A 13381-nucleotide genomic window follows, 5' to 3' on the forward strand; every position below is an offset into this window, starting at 1 on the left:
AACAGAAATCAAACAAACCCCCTGCAAAATGGACAAAGGACTGGAATGAGTATTTCTCTGAAGAAAATACAGGGATGGAGACGATGCCCATGAAGGGACGCCAGCATCCCTGGTCATCAGGGAAACGCAAATCTAAACCACGTGAGATACCACTTTGCACCCATGAGGACCGCTAGGAGCAAAATGACAAACAAACAAATAAACCACAGTGGAGAGGATGTGGAGAAATCAGGACCCTCGTGCATGGCTCCTGGGAAGGTAAAATGGGGCGGCTGCCCTGGACAGCAGTCGGCGAGCCTCTAAAGCGAGGCTGAGTACACACGTGACCCTCAGGCCCACTTACCGGCACATCTCCGAAGAACGGAAAGCAGGGACCTGGGCAGGTATCTGGACATCCGCTCCACTAGCAGCATTCTTCACAACAGCACAAAGGTGGGAGAAAGCGACCCGACCATCCACAGACAGACAGATGAGCAGACAGGCAAGACATGGTCCATCCACACACCGGACTATCCCTTGTCCCAAACATGGAGGGACACGCTGACACCTGCCCCAGCGTGGACAGATTTGGGGGAAGTGATGCTGAGTGAAATAAGGCAGAACAAAGGCACAAATACTGCAGGGTTCCACACTCACACGAGCTCCCTAGAATCTCCAGATCCACAGGGACAAAGAGTGGATGAGGGGTCCTGGGGCCAGCGGTGGGGGGGGCCGCCTAGTGTCTCATGGGGACAGAATTTCTGTTTGGGAAGATGGAAAGTTCTGGAGACTCACAGTGAGGACGACTGCACCAAGTCTGAATCCACTTAATGCCCCTGAGCGGTGCATTTAAACACCGCTAAGTGGTCCAGCTTACGTCGTGGGTAATTTAACACCATAAAAAAAACCACATGGACAAAAGCAGACAGTGGGCAGGATTGGGTGTGGGAACCAGGGTTTGCTGAGCCCCGACTCAGACCCCAAGCCCAGGCCCCTGATCCTGGAGTGAACTCTGGAGCACCGAGCATCACTAGCAAGGCCCGTCCACCGTCCCGCATCATCACCCACGACGACCACCAGAAGCGCCAGAGACCCCCTCTACCCCATATGACATCGGGAGGACACGGAGGAGCAGGGATCCCTCTGTGGCTTCCCGGTAAGGCAGAACCGGGGCACGCAGGGACGCGGGACAGGCAGCTGAAAGGGAAGAAAAGTTGACCCGAGGAACCTTGGCCTGACTGATGACTCTGTCCCCACTCAGGCACCAGCCTGGGGCACAGTACTGCCTGGCCCACAGCATCCCAGGGAGGGAAAGCCCCCTCCATCCACATCCACCAGGGCCTCCATCCACCCTGCCCCCGGCCAAGAGGCCCTGGGATGCTCTTTTTGGGCCAGTCTCTCTGTGACCAGTTGCCCTGTATCCTGGACGTGGCCAACTACCTCTGGGGATTCACCTCTAGCCTTCATGAGAGACCCAGACCAGCTTTTTCCTCCTTCCTTCCCCTTGTGTGGCAGTGACCACCATCACAGGGGTGGGGACTCTAAAATCCAGGCTGGAGAAATGCTGCCCAGAAGGCTTTGGACCTCGCACACCTTCCCTGATGGGCCCCAGCTGCGGGGTCAGGCAGAGGACCCCGTGTGTGCTTAGCATGGGCTAGCTTCAGCCACTCTGTGCCCACACACCTGTGAGCAAGGTGTGTACCTGCCAAGTACCCACCTCCTCCCAAGAGCGGCGATGAACTCGCTATCTTTGTGCAGTGGATCAAAGTAAGATCTGCAAGCAGGCAGCACTCAGCAAATGCCTGTCTTTAACCACAGGGTGCACATGAGACAATGTGGCAGAGCGTACAGTAGCTGCTCAGTCAAGGCGCTGGGCACTAGACAGTGAGCTAATGGCATGCCTCAACTGCAGAAATTCCATCGTTCCCTGCCCCCAGGCACAAAAAGGTGTCCCCCCGGTCCATGCAAAAATGGGGTAGGGACATTCAGAGCAGCCCCTGACCCACCATCGACCCTTAGCCACACTGGCTGGCTCTAGCACGAGCATGGCAACAGGAAAAGGCAGGGCTGGGGCCTCGAGCTACGGTCCTGTTAAGTCCCCTTGAGGTCACATCAGCTGGTGATCAGGGACAGCTTTGTTTCCCCCGCCTTGAGGGCAATCCCATCCACCCTCTCCCCATCCTAACAAAAAACCCGGGGCCCGACCACAGAGAACTGACCATCCTCCAGCCCTTGTGCAGAGGGGTGAGAGGCGGACCACACCATGAAGGGGTGACTGGCTAGCAGGAGAAAAGGACAAGGAGGAAATGCTCGAACTCACCAGAGGTGTCGGCAGACCGGACCTTGCAGAAAACCTTCTTAGACCAGGAGCCGTGTGTGCTCCAGCAGGCTGAGGTGCAGAGACTGGAGGGGCTTCCAGAGCTGGGTGAGACAGGAAGACCAGGAGGCAGTCAGACAGAAGCCATCAAGAGGCAGAATGTTAAAATGCCAAGTGCATCCTGATATCTCTGAGCCAAAAACCAAGGGCTGTACTTCTGCTTCCAGAAAGGTAGTGTGGACGTGCTTCTCCCAATTCCTCTCACAAAGTGCAATTAAAACACCGGGATATTGTAGAGAAAACAAACATGAGACTCTGAAAGGGTAAGAGAAGGAGGAAGCCTGGCAAGGTATTGGTCTCTGGGGTGGGGTTTTGCCTCATCCATGCCAGACGTGGAGCTGGAGAGCTGCAAACCCACACACGCCAGGAGAAGTGGACGGAACGCCACCACAAGTGACTCTTCTAGCAAAGGGACCAGGAGAGTGGCAACGTAATGAGACAATGGGTTTAGACGATGACCACTCAACAGGCACCCCAGGAAAACTGGTGCCCACCTGGACCCACAGCAGTAAAGGCTGGGGGGAGCCCAGACTTGCAACTTGTGTGGCTGTAACAGGCACCCCCAAGCCCCCACTGAGGTGGTGTCCAAGAAGCCAAAAAAAGGAGCTGGGACTTTCTTCCCCACCACATGGTAACAAACCCTCCTCACATTTGACTGTAGGGTGCAGACAGTGCAGGGAGCCTGGGTTTCCACACTCACGGGGCAGGAACAAGGCACCCCTCCCCCAGCCCATTGCACTGGTGTCAGGAAAGAGCTCACAGAACGTCAGGACTTTCTTCATCACCAACAGAAATGAGGCCACCCCACCATGGTACTGGTGGGGACTGCATAGAGACGAGGAGCCCCCAACCCCACTGGCAACAAGGAGCCTTCCCACTGAAGTAACTACAGAGGCTCCCTGGGGAACCAGACCTGTGTCCACCTGGCAGTGGCAGGGGAGCACCCCTCCTTCCCCAGGAGAGCCGTGGCAGAGAATGCCAGCTGAAGTGGAGGCTTACGAAGACTCACAGTCGCACGTCATCAAAGGAAACGTGCACACTTCCACTGAAAATCATTCATCACCCCAAGAACCAGGAAGATCTCAAACGGGACAAGGACATCCAATGGCTGCTGACACTGAGGTGACAGAGATGTTACAATTACCCAATGAAGAGTTTGAAGCAGTCACAATAAGAAAGCTTCAATAAGCAATCATGGAGACATCTGAGCGGCTCAGTCAGATAACGTCTGCCTTCGGCTCGGGTCATGATCCCGGGGTCCTGGGAGAGAGTCCTGCATTGGGCTCCCTGCTCAGCAGGGAGTCTGCTTCTCCTTTTGCCTCTCCCCCTCCGCTCCTGCTGGCACATGCTCACTCTCTCCCTCTCTCTCTCTCTCTCTCTCAAAAAAATAAGTAAAATCTCTTTTTAATGAAAAGCCAATTATGGACATGCTGGAAACATATGAAAAACAAAGTTTCATTAAAAAAAAAAAAACAAAACAACATCAAGTCTCAGCAAAAAGTGGAGATAAGTAAGAACCAAGTAGAAATGTTAGGCATGAAAAATGTGGTAACTCAAAAAGCACCTCAGTGGAATGACTCAACAGCAGGGAGGGGACAGAAATAACCCAGGAACTGGAAGACAGACCAACAGATGTTACCTGAATTGCACAAGGGAGAAAACAGACTAAGAAATAAAAACAAACAGAGCCTCAGGGACCAGCACACCTATAACCTCATCAGAGTCCCAGAAAAAGAGAAGGGTGGGGGAATGTCTGAAAAAGTACTCCAAAACGTAATATTTGAAAACATCCCAAATTTGGCAAAAGACATAAGCCTACAGATTCAAGAAAGTTTAACAAGTCCCAAACAGAGTAAGTCCAAGGAAAGTCACACCAAGAGGCACCAAGATAATTAAACTCCTGAAAACTAATAACAAAGAAAACTCTTGAAAGTAGGCAGAAAAAAATAATACCTTTTGAACAGTGGGGAATTAACTGGAGTAATCGTGTTATTTCTCATCGGAAACTATGGAGACCACATGTAATGTATTTGGAGTAATGAAAAAAAAGAACTGTTAGTCTAGAATTCTATATCCAGCAAAAATATCTTGTAAGAATAAACAAAAAAAAAAAAATCAAGATATTCTTGGACGAAAGGAAACCAAGAGAATTTGCCATTAGTAGATCTACCCCGCCCCCTGAAAAAAAGGCTAAAGAAAGCTCTTTAAACAGAAAGGAAACAATAAAAGAAGAAATCTTAGAACACTGGGAAGAAAAAAAGAACATGGGAAGCAAGAATATGAATAAATACAACAGGCTCTCCTTCTCTCAAATTTTGTAAATTATGGTTAACAGTTGAAGCAAAAATTACAGGGCACTCAGATTTGGTTCTAAATGCATGTAGAGGAAATATTTAAGACAATTATGTCATAAGTGGGGGAAGGTAAAAAGACATAAAAGGAAGTAAGGTTTGTATATTTCACTCAACTGGTATCCCAGTCGATGGTGGTAAAATTCTATATACTGAATATAATGCTTAGAGCAATCACTTAGAAAGCCATGGAAAGGTCAAAAACAATTACAGGGAAATCCCAGTGGAATTCTTAAAATACACAAATGACCCACAAAAAATGCAGAAATAGGTATAAAAATATTAAAATTTTATCAAATAGAATTTAGCAAAATAGGAAGAGAATTATATACCATGACCACTTGGGGTTTATTCCAGGAATGCAAGGTTGGATCAATGCAAAGGCAGTTCAATATTTTTTTTTTTTGAAGAATCACTCTATGGGATGCCTGGATGGCTGTCGGTTGAACATCCAACTCTTGATTTTGGCTCAGGTCATGATCTCAGGGTCCTGAGAACAACCCTGCATTGGGCTCCCTGCTCAGCAGGGAATCTGCTTGAATATTCTCTCTTTTCATCCCTCCCCCAACTCATACACACACAAACACACACACTCTCTCTTTCTCTTGCTCACTCATTCCAAAATAAATAAATACCTCCTTAAAAAAAAATCTATATAATACACTATTTCAATAGGCTAAAGAAAACCACACAATCATATCAATCAACATAGAATAAGCATATGCAAAATCCAACAACCATCTATGACAAAGACTCTCCCCAAAACAGGAGGAGGAGAACCTTCTTAATTTGATAAAGTGCTATCTACAAAAGCAAAGAAGTCTGTGCTCATCACTCATTAAACTTAGTGGTAGATGTTCTATCAAATGCAATAATACAAGGAAAAGAAATAAAAAGCAAACAGAGTGGGAAGAAAGAAACAAAACTGTCCGTATTTTCAGATGACACGATTGTAGAAAATCCCCGGAAACCTATGAAGAAAAACCTCTTAGAAGAATAAGGGAGTTGAATGAAGTCCCAAGATACAAGGTCAAATATAAATGTCAACTGTATTCCCATATGCCAGTCATGGACACCAAAATTTAAAATACAACACCACCTATAATTGCTCAAAACTAATGAAACCCTGAGGTGTAAATCTAAGCAAACCTGTACAATCCTTGTCTGCTGAAATCTACACAACACCGGGGAAAGACATCAGAGAGATCTGAAGAAGAGACATCCCACATTCATGGTCCGGACAACTCAACGCAGTCAAGACGTCACACTTCCCAAATCAACAAACAGGTAGAATGCAATTCCACACGAAAACTCGGCAAGCTTTTTGCAGATATAGGCAGTATTATTCTAAAACATACGGAATGGCAAAGGAACAAAAATGAGTACAATAAACTCGGAAAGGAATAAAGTGAGAGGAGTCCGTCTGTCCTAATTTCAAGACTTACTATGCAGTGACACTGACTGCACTGTGTGGCTCTTGTGGAGGGACGGGCAAGCGGATCAGCGGACCTCAACGGAGAGCCCAGCTACAGGCCCACAAACAGCCCAGCAGATTCTGGACAAAGGTCTAGCAGCAATTCAGCGGAGGAAGGACAGCCTTTGCACGGAGCGCGGTCAAGCAAATGGACATCAATAGGCAAAATGATGACCATCACCTTAGTTATACAGAAATGTACTCAAAATGGATCAGAGATGTAAGTGTAAAATGTGAAACTATCAAGCTTTCGGGAAAACAACATTTTCTCAGAGGAGGACAATCTTCAGGGTGTAGGACAGGGCAAGCAGTTCTCTGGCTGGATGTCAGGAACACAAACCATGCTCAGAAAAATTGGATAAACTGGACAGAGCTCTTGTTGGTTACAAGGAGAAAAACACAAACCGCAGACCCAGAGAAAATACTCGTAAACCGTGTAGCTGACCAAGGACTAGAGGCTATAGGGAAAAGAACGCCCCAAACTAACAGTTCGGTTAAAGCATGAACAGACGACGGAAAGAGACGCTTCACGAAGGACCAGAGCCAGATGGCTGAGGGCCACGGGAAAGACGCTCAACCCCATCACCAGTAACGGAACGTCCGAGCAGCGCGGCATCACCCCACACCTGCCCAAACAGCTAAACTAACACCAGACGCTGGTGAAAGAACAGAAAACCAGACTGCTGCTGGGGATAGCGAACGGTGCGGGCTTTCAGGGAAAAATGCAGCGGCTTCTTCAATCCAACTGTGCCACAATCACACCACCCAGGGTTTGCGCTCAGGGCATTCGCCCTAGAGAAATGAAGGTGTGTGCTCACCCAAAAACCTACACACCAACATTTGCGGCAGCTTTATTCACGACAGCCAAAAACTGGCAACAACTGAGACGCTCCCGCAAGGGCTGAGCGGTTACAGGCGCTGATGCGTCCGGACCATGAAACACACACACTCAGCAGAAGAGAACGGGGACATGCACGGCAGTGTCTGCAGCTACGCCCAGGGACGACAGCCGGTCCCGAAAGGTTGTGTGCTATGGGATTCCACGTTGCACAACTGTCTCAACGACAAAATGGCAGAGATGGAGAACAGATCAGCGGCCGCCTGGGCGGGGAGCTGGGGGCAGAGGGAGATCTGTGGCTAAGAAGGCGCCACACAAGGGATGCTCTGGTATGGATGGAAACACACAGTCTCCACCACACGGTTGCCAGCACCCGGGTCACAGGAAGGCAGTGCGGTTTTGCAGGATTTGGCTGCTGGGGATAAAGGGGGCTACAGGTCCAGAGGGTTGCAGGGGGTTAACAACCTCTGTGTTAGTTTTCAGAGCTGCGGTTCTTTAAAACGGAAAAGGTTTATTATTTTTAAAAGTACACGTGGAAAACGGAACAGGAAGCAGTCAAAGAGAGCTACCACGTGACCCAGGACATGAAATCCCACTCCCGGGCTATGTCAGAGCCCGACAAAAACCACACGTCCGCGCCCGCGTTCACAGCGGCGCTGTTTATAATAAGCAAAGAGTAGCACAGATGTGCACCGGCTGATAGAGGACGCATAAAGGGTCGTCCCAGCGCGCAGCGAACACCGCTCAGCCGTGCGAGGGCACGAAGCCTGGGCCCACGCCGCAGTGCTCACACGCACACGACGCCCAGAGAAAGCAGCAGCAAGTCAGAAAGGACCATGTGTTGCAAGCGCTGTGGATGGGGAGGCGAATGGGGAGCCGTGGCTAACGGGCACGGGGTTTGTTTTGAGGGGACGAAATGCTCCAAAATTGATCCTGGTCACAGCGGCGCCATCCTGAGACTAGAAAAGGGACCGTGTGTCATACGCTAAAAGCGGGAACCGTTCGGTCTAACGGGATGCATCCCGGTACGCCGCTGGAAATATGAAAGCATGCACCAGGCTCTAGGAAATTTTAAAAGCATCCATTTTCGAGTGATCCTCCCTGTGCCCCGCAGAGAATAAGTAAATTATTGAACTATTTAAAAATGTTAGCCTTGTGCCGTCTGCGTCTATTTTTAGAAGTGCTCATCATTTCCAGGGAGATTGAAATCGTAATTGTGCAGCGTTCTGAAGGAGCTCTGCGGCCCTAAGGAAAAGTCCCGGACAGAGAGCGGCTCCTGTGTCCCGGGCCAGAGGTGGGGGCTCGGGACGCAGCCCGGGGGCCCCAGGAAGCCGACACTGCCCGTGCACCCTGGGCTGACCCAGCCTGGCCCAGCCCTGCGGGCCTCTTCTGGAAGGCACTGTAAGTAAGGTCACGGTTTCTGCAGTCGGTCCACCTGACGGCACCGCCCGCCGGCTGCCCGTGCTCCTGCTAATGCTGGAACGGCAGCAATGTCAATGCCACCCCGGGAGTGGGGGGATTACATGAGTGAGCCCAGGGCCCCACACGGGACCCCCACAAAACAGGGAAACATCAACGCCCTCCTGTTGGCTCAAAATGCAGCTGGAAGAACCTAGGCAGCAGCTCCTTCCGGTGTGGGGAGTCTGCGGGTCCCCCCGTGGAAGCCGGTGTTCAAACAGAAGCCCGTGCCCGCAGGCTCACAGCGGCGCGTCCACGGCAGCCACGAGGTCGAAGCCACCAAAGGTCCATCAGCAGACGAATGGAAAGCAAAGTGTGGGCCATCGGCACAAGGCAACGGGACGCGGCCCTACAATGGAAGGGGCCGGACCCATGCTGCGGGGGGTGGACACTGGCCCACCCGCTGCCACGAGAGAAGCCGCACAAACGATCTCGCGTCCCACGCCACGGACACGGATGTTCATAACCGGCACAACCACACGGGTGGAAAGCTGAGCGGGGGCTGCCGGGGGCTGGGGGAGGGGACACAACGTGGGACAGGGGACGGGCACGTGCGATGGGTAACTGGTCACGGGACGTTTCCCTCCACGACCGCCGATGCCCAACAGCTCACAAAGGTCCAGAATCCACTTCCTGGAGTCCGGGGCTGGGGCAGCTGGAACCAGGGCAGGAAGCCAACCTTTTGGGGGTGGGGACAGAGGAGAAAAATCTCCCACTTCCGACCCCACTGGCCTCCCAAAGGAGACTTCCCACCACCCGCAGGAAGTGGCCAGGGTGGGCGGACATCTCCCTGTGGTCGACATGGTAGGGAAAGCGCAGCCGGCAGAAACCGGACTTTATCTGATTGCCTGCTCCTCTGATAAGCAAATCGAGGCCTGGGTCGCAGCCAGGATCCGAGGGAGGGCCCCCGAATGTCCCTTCTGCCTCCTCCTGCCCCGCCTTCTCGTCTCCCTCTGAGCGAAATCCCTTGTTGGGAGAGCAGGACGGAGCACGAGGATGGCCGTGGGCCGGGGACCACACACGCCTCCAGCGCGTTCACAGAGTGCTGTAGCATCTCCCGTGCCTCCAGCCCTCACCAGATGACAGGGCGGTCACGTCAGCTTACTCACGGTTACCGTGTAAAATTACTCAGGAGCCACGCTGAAATATTAATCGCACCTGCACCGTGACCAGTCAAAGCCGGAAACCCGACCTGGCAACGCTGCGGGGTGCACGGGAGCCTTCTGTGATCCGAGGGCAGGAACAAAGGAGCGGCAGGGAGGGACAGCGCAGGCTCGTAGACCCGCACCGGGGTTCCCTCCCGGCCAACCCGCTCCTCCTCCCGGGCCCTTCCATCCGGCAAAGTCTTCTCCAGGCACCCCGGCTTGGTCATTCCGCTCACTTTGGCCAAGTCAGCAAGAGCAAAGCACCACAGAAATGTGATGCGGAAGCACTCGGCTCCTGGCCTCTCCCGGTGCCCAATGGGAGATCCAGCGGGGCTAGGCTGCTGGAAGAGACCAACAGCCACGGAGGGAGGCCTGACCACAGGTGGACTCGGCAGCTCCCAGGAACGGTCCAGCTGAGCCCCGCTCAAATGACCAACTTGCAGACTCGTGAGATAAATCAGGGACCAACAAATGACTGCCTGGCCCACAGCTTGTTTTTGTAAATAAAGTTTTATTGGAGCACAGTCATGCACATTTACGTACCTACTGCCTTTGACTACTTTTGTGTTACAAAGACAAAGTGGAAGAGAGACTCAACGATGTCTAAGTGTCAAATATTTACCATCCAGCCCTGAAACAGTTTTACCCCAAGGCCTACAGGGGCTGGTTATACAGCAAAGGTTAGGTACCGACACAGCCCTCGATCAAATCGGTCCTGACTAGGTGGGCGTTGCTTTGTCTAGTCTCAGGTCAGGAAACTTGTCTAGCTCACCTAAGAGATCTAAACAAAATACCAAACCTAATTCACAGACCCAGATAACGGCCTGATGGTTGCCAGGGGCCGGGGGTGGGCGGTGGGCAAAGTGGGGGAAAGGGGTCCAGAGGCACAAGCGTCCACATGTACGGTTAATAAGTCTTGGGGACATAATGCACAGCAAGAAATAAAATGAACTGATTACTGAAGCCGCTACAAACACAGAGTTCATTCAATGGGACGGCACTGTTCATAGAAAATGCTTAATGAGACTTTATTTATTAGGCTGTCACGAGGTAATCTTTATAAAGGATCATCTTTGCCTTAAAAGGTGGACCACCACGTATCCATCCAGATGGCCCATTAGCTCAGAGGCATTTGCTTTCTCCAGGGAAAGCACTGACCCCTCCCCAGGACACGGACCATGCAGCCGAGGAGTTCAGGCGGCCACCCGTCCCGATGGCCGCAGGGCAGCGAGGACACCCCAGCATGGGTGCCTCAGCGCGGGGCAGAAAGCTGCCTGGAATTCTCGGGCCAGCAATGAGTGTTAAATACAACTACCATGATTCCAGGACTTGGGGTAAGAACCTAATTCTTTAAGAGAGTAAAAGCCCCGAAACTCTTTCAGTCGGGGGGGGGCAAGCCGCTGGGCTGCAGGGCCTGGGGTCCGGCACGAGACCCACTAGGACACCAGCCGGGGCTCTGGGCCTTCCTCAGGCCCAGCATTGCCCAGCCTTCCGAGCCTCTGGGCACAAACATTCCAGACCCTCTGCCCTGTCGGGGCTGGGAGCGGCGCTGAGCCGTGCTCTGGGGTGGAGGACGGAGGTTCTCACGCCCCCCTTCTCGCCTGCACTGAAGACTCTTGGCTGCTAAACCACAGGAGAGTCGTCTGCAGGAAAGGGGGCTCTACCTGAGAACCAGACGGGGGGCTGGGGAGCCCATGAGGCAGGGGGGCCTGGCGGGCAGGGGACAAGAAATAAGGAAGCTGATTTCACCCCCATTAAGGAATGCTACAAACCACTGCTGTCCAACAGCCGTGTAACTCGGGCCCCGAATGTCACTTTAAAGGGTGGCCACGTTTCTAAAATCAAAGTGAAAGAAACCGTTGAAATCAACATTCATAATATATTTTGTTTAAGCCCACACACGCGACATGTTACGTTTTCCACGTGTGGCACTGGCCACGTGTCAAGTGCTTGGTGGGCACGCGAGGCCTGCGGCTGCCACACTCCATGGCACAGTTAGAGACGGGACTGCTGGGGGTGAGCCTGGGTCCCGTCATCAGGGGACACATGAGTCCCAGACGCTGAAGATCAGACAGCACCCCACACGGACCGCACAGCAGGTCCACTCGCCGCCTGCTGCCCAGGACCCCGTGCCGAGCGTGGCCGACCCCTCGTCACAGCAGTGCCCTTCTCTTGACCACAGAATGAGTACTTCGCAACGTAGCTACGGGCTCTGAAGGCGGGCATCCCACCAAGGATCCAAGCTGCTCTGAAGGCAACGGTGAACCCAGCAAGCAACTTAGAGCCGGGGTCAGGACACCAGCGGGAGAGAAGGGGGAGCCTGAAACCAGTCTCCAAACAATCTAGGGAGCAGCACCCGTGACAAGGGGTGGGAGACAACGGCGGCGGGCTGAGGCAGGTCACACCTGGGGAAAGACATGGAGGGATCACAACAAGAAAAACAAATGAAAAGCAAAACGTGCTGAGGGTAGAAGAGCTCGCAGGAGGCGGGGAGGGGCTGGAGGAGAGAACACCCGCGAGAAAGAAAGGGACCCGGACCACAGCCAAGGGCAAAGCCGTCTGCACGGAGGGAACACACAGGCCAGACCGAATGGAGGGTGTATCCAGTCAACGCAAAGAGTGTCCACAAATGAGCAAAAAGCAGATGAACAACCCAACGTGAAGGAAACGGAACTTGGGAGATTCGGGACATGGACCGGGTGGATCCAAGGAAAAGCAAAAAGACGGAAAGCCCAGCCCCGCCCATCAGGTCCAGCCCGGCGGCTGGCCGTGACCTCCGTGAGGACTTGAGGCTCTCAGGCCACGAGGGTGGGACCGCAGCGTGGCCCAGCCCCTTGGAGAGCAAGCGGGGGATATCCGTGAAAGCGGGACCCCCGTCCCCCAGGCCGCGGACCCTGGAAGAGCTGCCCTGGGTGAGCCCGTCCCTGCAGCACGGGCTGAAAGAGAAACAGAAAACAGCCTCGGACTTGCCGGGTTTGGCGTTCCGTGGAATATTACACAGCAGAGAAAATGCACGTGCTGAGAGCTCAGAGGAGACGGGACTATGAATAGCTACTAGTAGCTACGAATCACATGCCACTGAGGAAGGCCACCTACCGTCCCCCTCCCCCCTGCCCGGGCCGCCCTGGGTCCCGCTGGACCAGCAAACACGCCCAGACATTGGCAGCTCATCAGACGGGCAAACAGCACACGGCTCAGCCGACCCACGTCTCGGGCCGTGAGGCAATCGGTCAGAAAGCACCCGGTTAGGTAACGCGCTCCGGTCTGCGGGAAACATTCCATCCTCAGTCCAGCCCTAAACCCTGCTGAACCCGCACAGCTGAGGCACCAGGTTCTCCGGAAGGAGCGCCTGTCCTCCTGGGGGGATGGCAACACTGGCCAGGAGAGGAGTCAGAGGCCACAATTTCTCTGACCTACGGGGGTCACCCCTGCGTGGTCCCCAGACCTCCTTCTTTCTACTACGTAAAGCAAGAGGGCAGGATGGTCTCAGTTTGGGAATCCCAAGACCAGGTGGGCCTGGCGTCGGTGTTTGCTTTAAAATGAGTCTTTTTAAAGTACTTTTTATTTCAATTCACTTAGTTGACATATGGTGTATGACTAGTTTCAAAGGCAGAGCTCAGGGTCCATCAGTTGCACATCACACGCCCTGCCCATGATGTCACGCACCGTCCTTCATGCCCGGCCCCAGTCACCCCGGCCCGCACCAGCAGCCCTCAGTTCGTTCCCTGTGATGGTTTGTCTCCCTCTCACATTTCGGCT

General features: G+C 52.9%; 1 protein-coding gene across 12 annotated transcripts in view; it reads right to left on the minus strand.

The window, feature by feature from the left end:
• SHANK2 (SH3 and multiple ankyrin repeat domains 2) overlaps positions 1-13381 on the minus strand; it is a 453415-nt gene that overhangs the window by 425522 nt on the left and 14512 nt on the right. For 3 of the 12 annotated variants that reach the window (XM_082749139.1, XM_082749141.1, XM_082749140.1), the window contains exon 2: positions 2300-2400. The exons of 8 other annotated variants lie outside the window; for them this stretch is intronic. Coding sequence is in view for 1 of the 4 variants with exons in the window: in XM_082749137.1 (XP_082605263.1) it covers positions 344-351 (8 nt within the window). In the remaining 3 variants the exon portion in view is untranslated. Of the gene's footprint in view, positions 1-343; positions 453-2299; positions 2401-13381 lie in introns of those variants that run through there. One more of the 12 variants, XM_082749137.1, reaches the window with a different exon arrangement.

Source organism: Mustela nivalis (genome assembly GCF_964662115.1).
Source record: "Mustela nivalis genome assembly, chromosome: 9".
NCBI lineage: Eukaryota > Metazoa > Chordata > Mammalia > Carnivora > Mustelidae > Mustela > Mustela nivalis.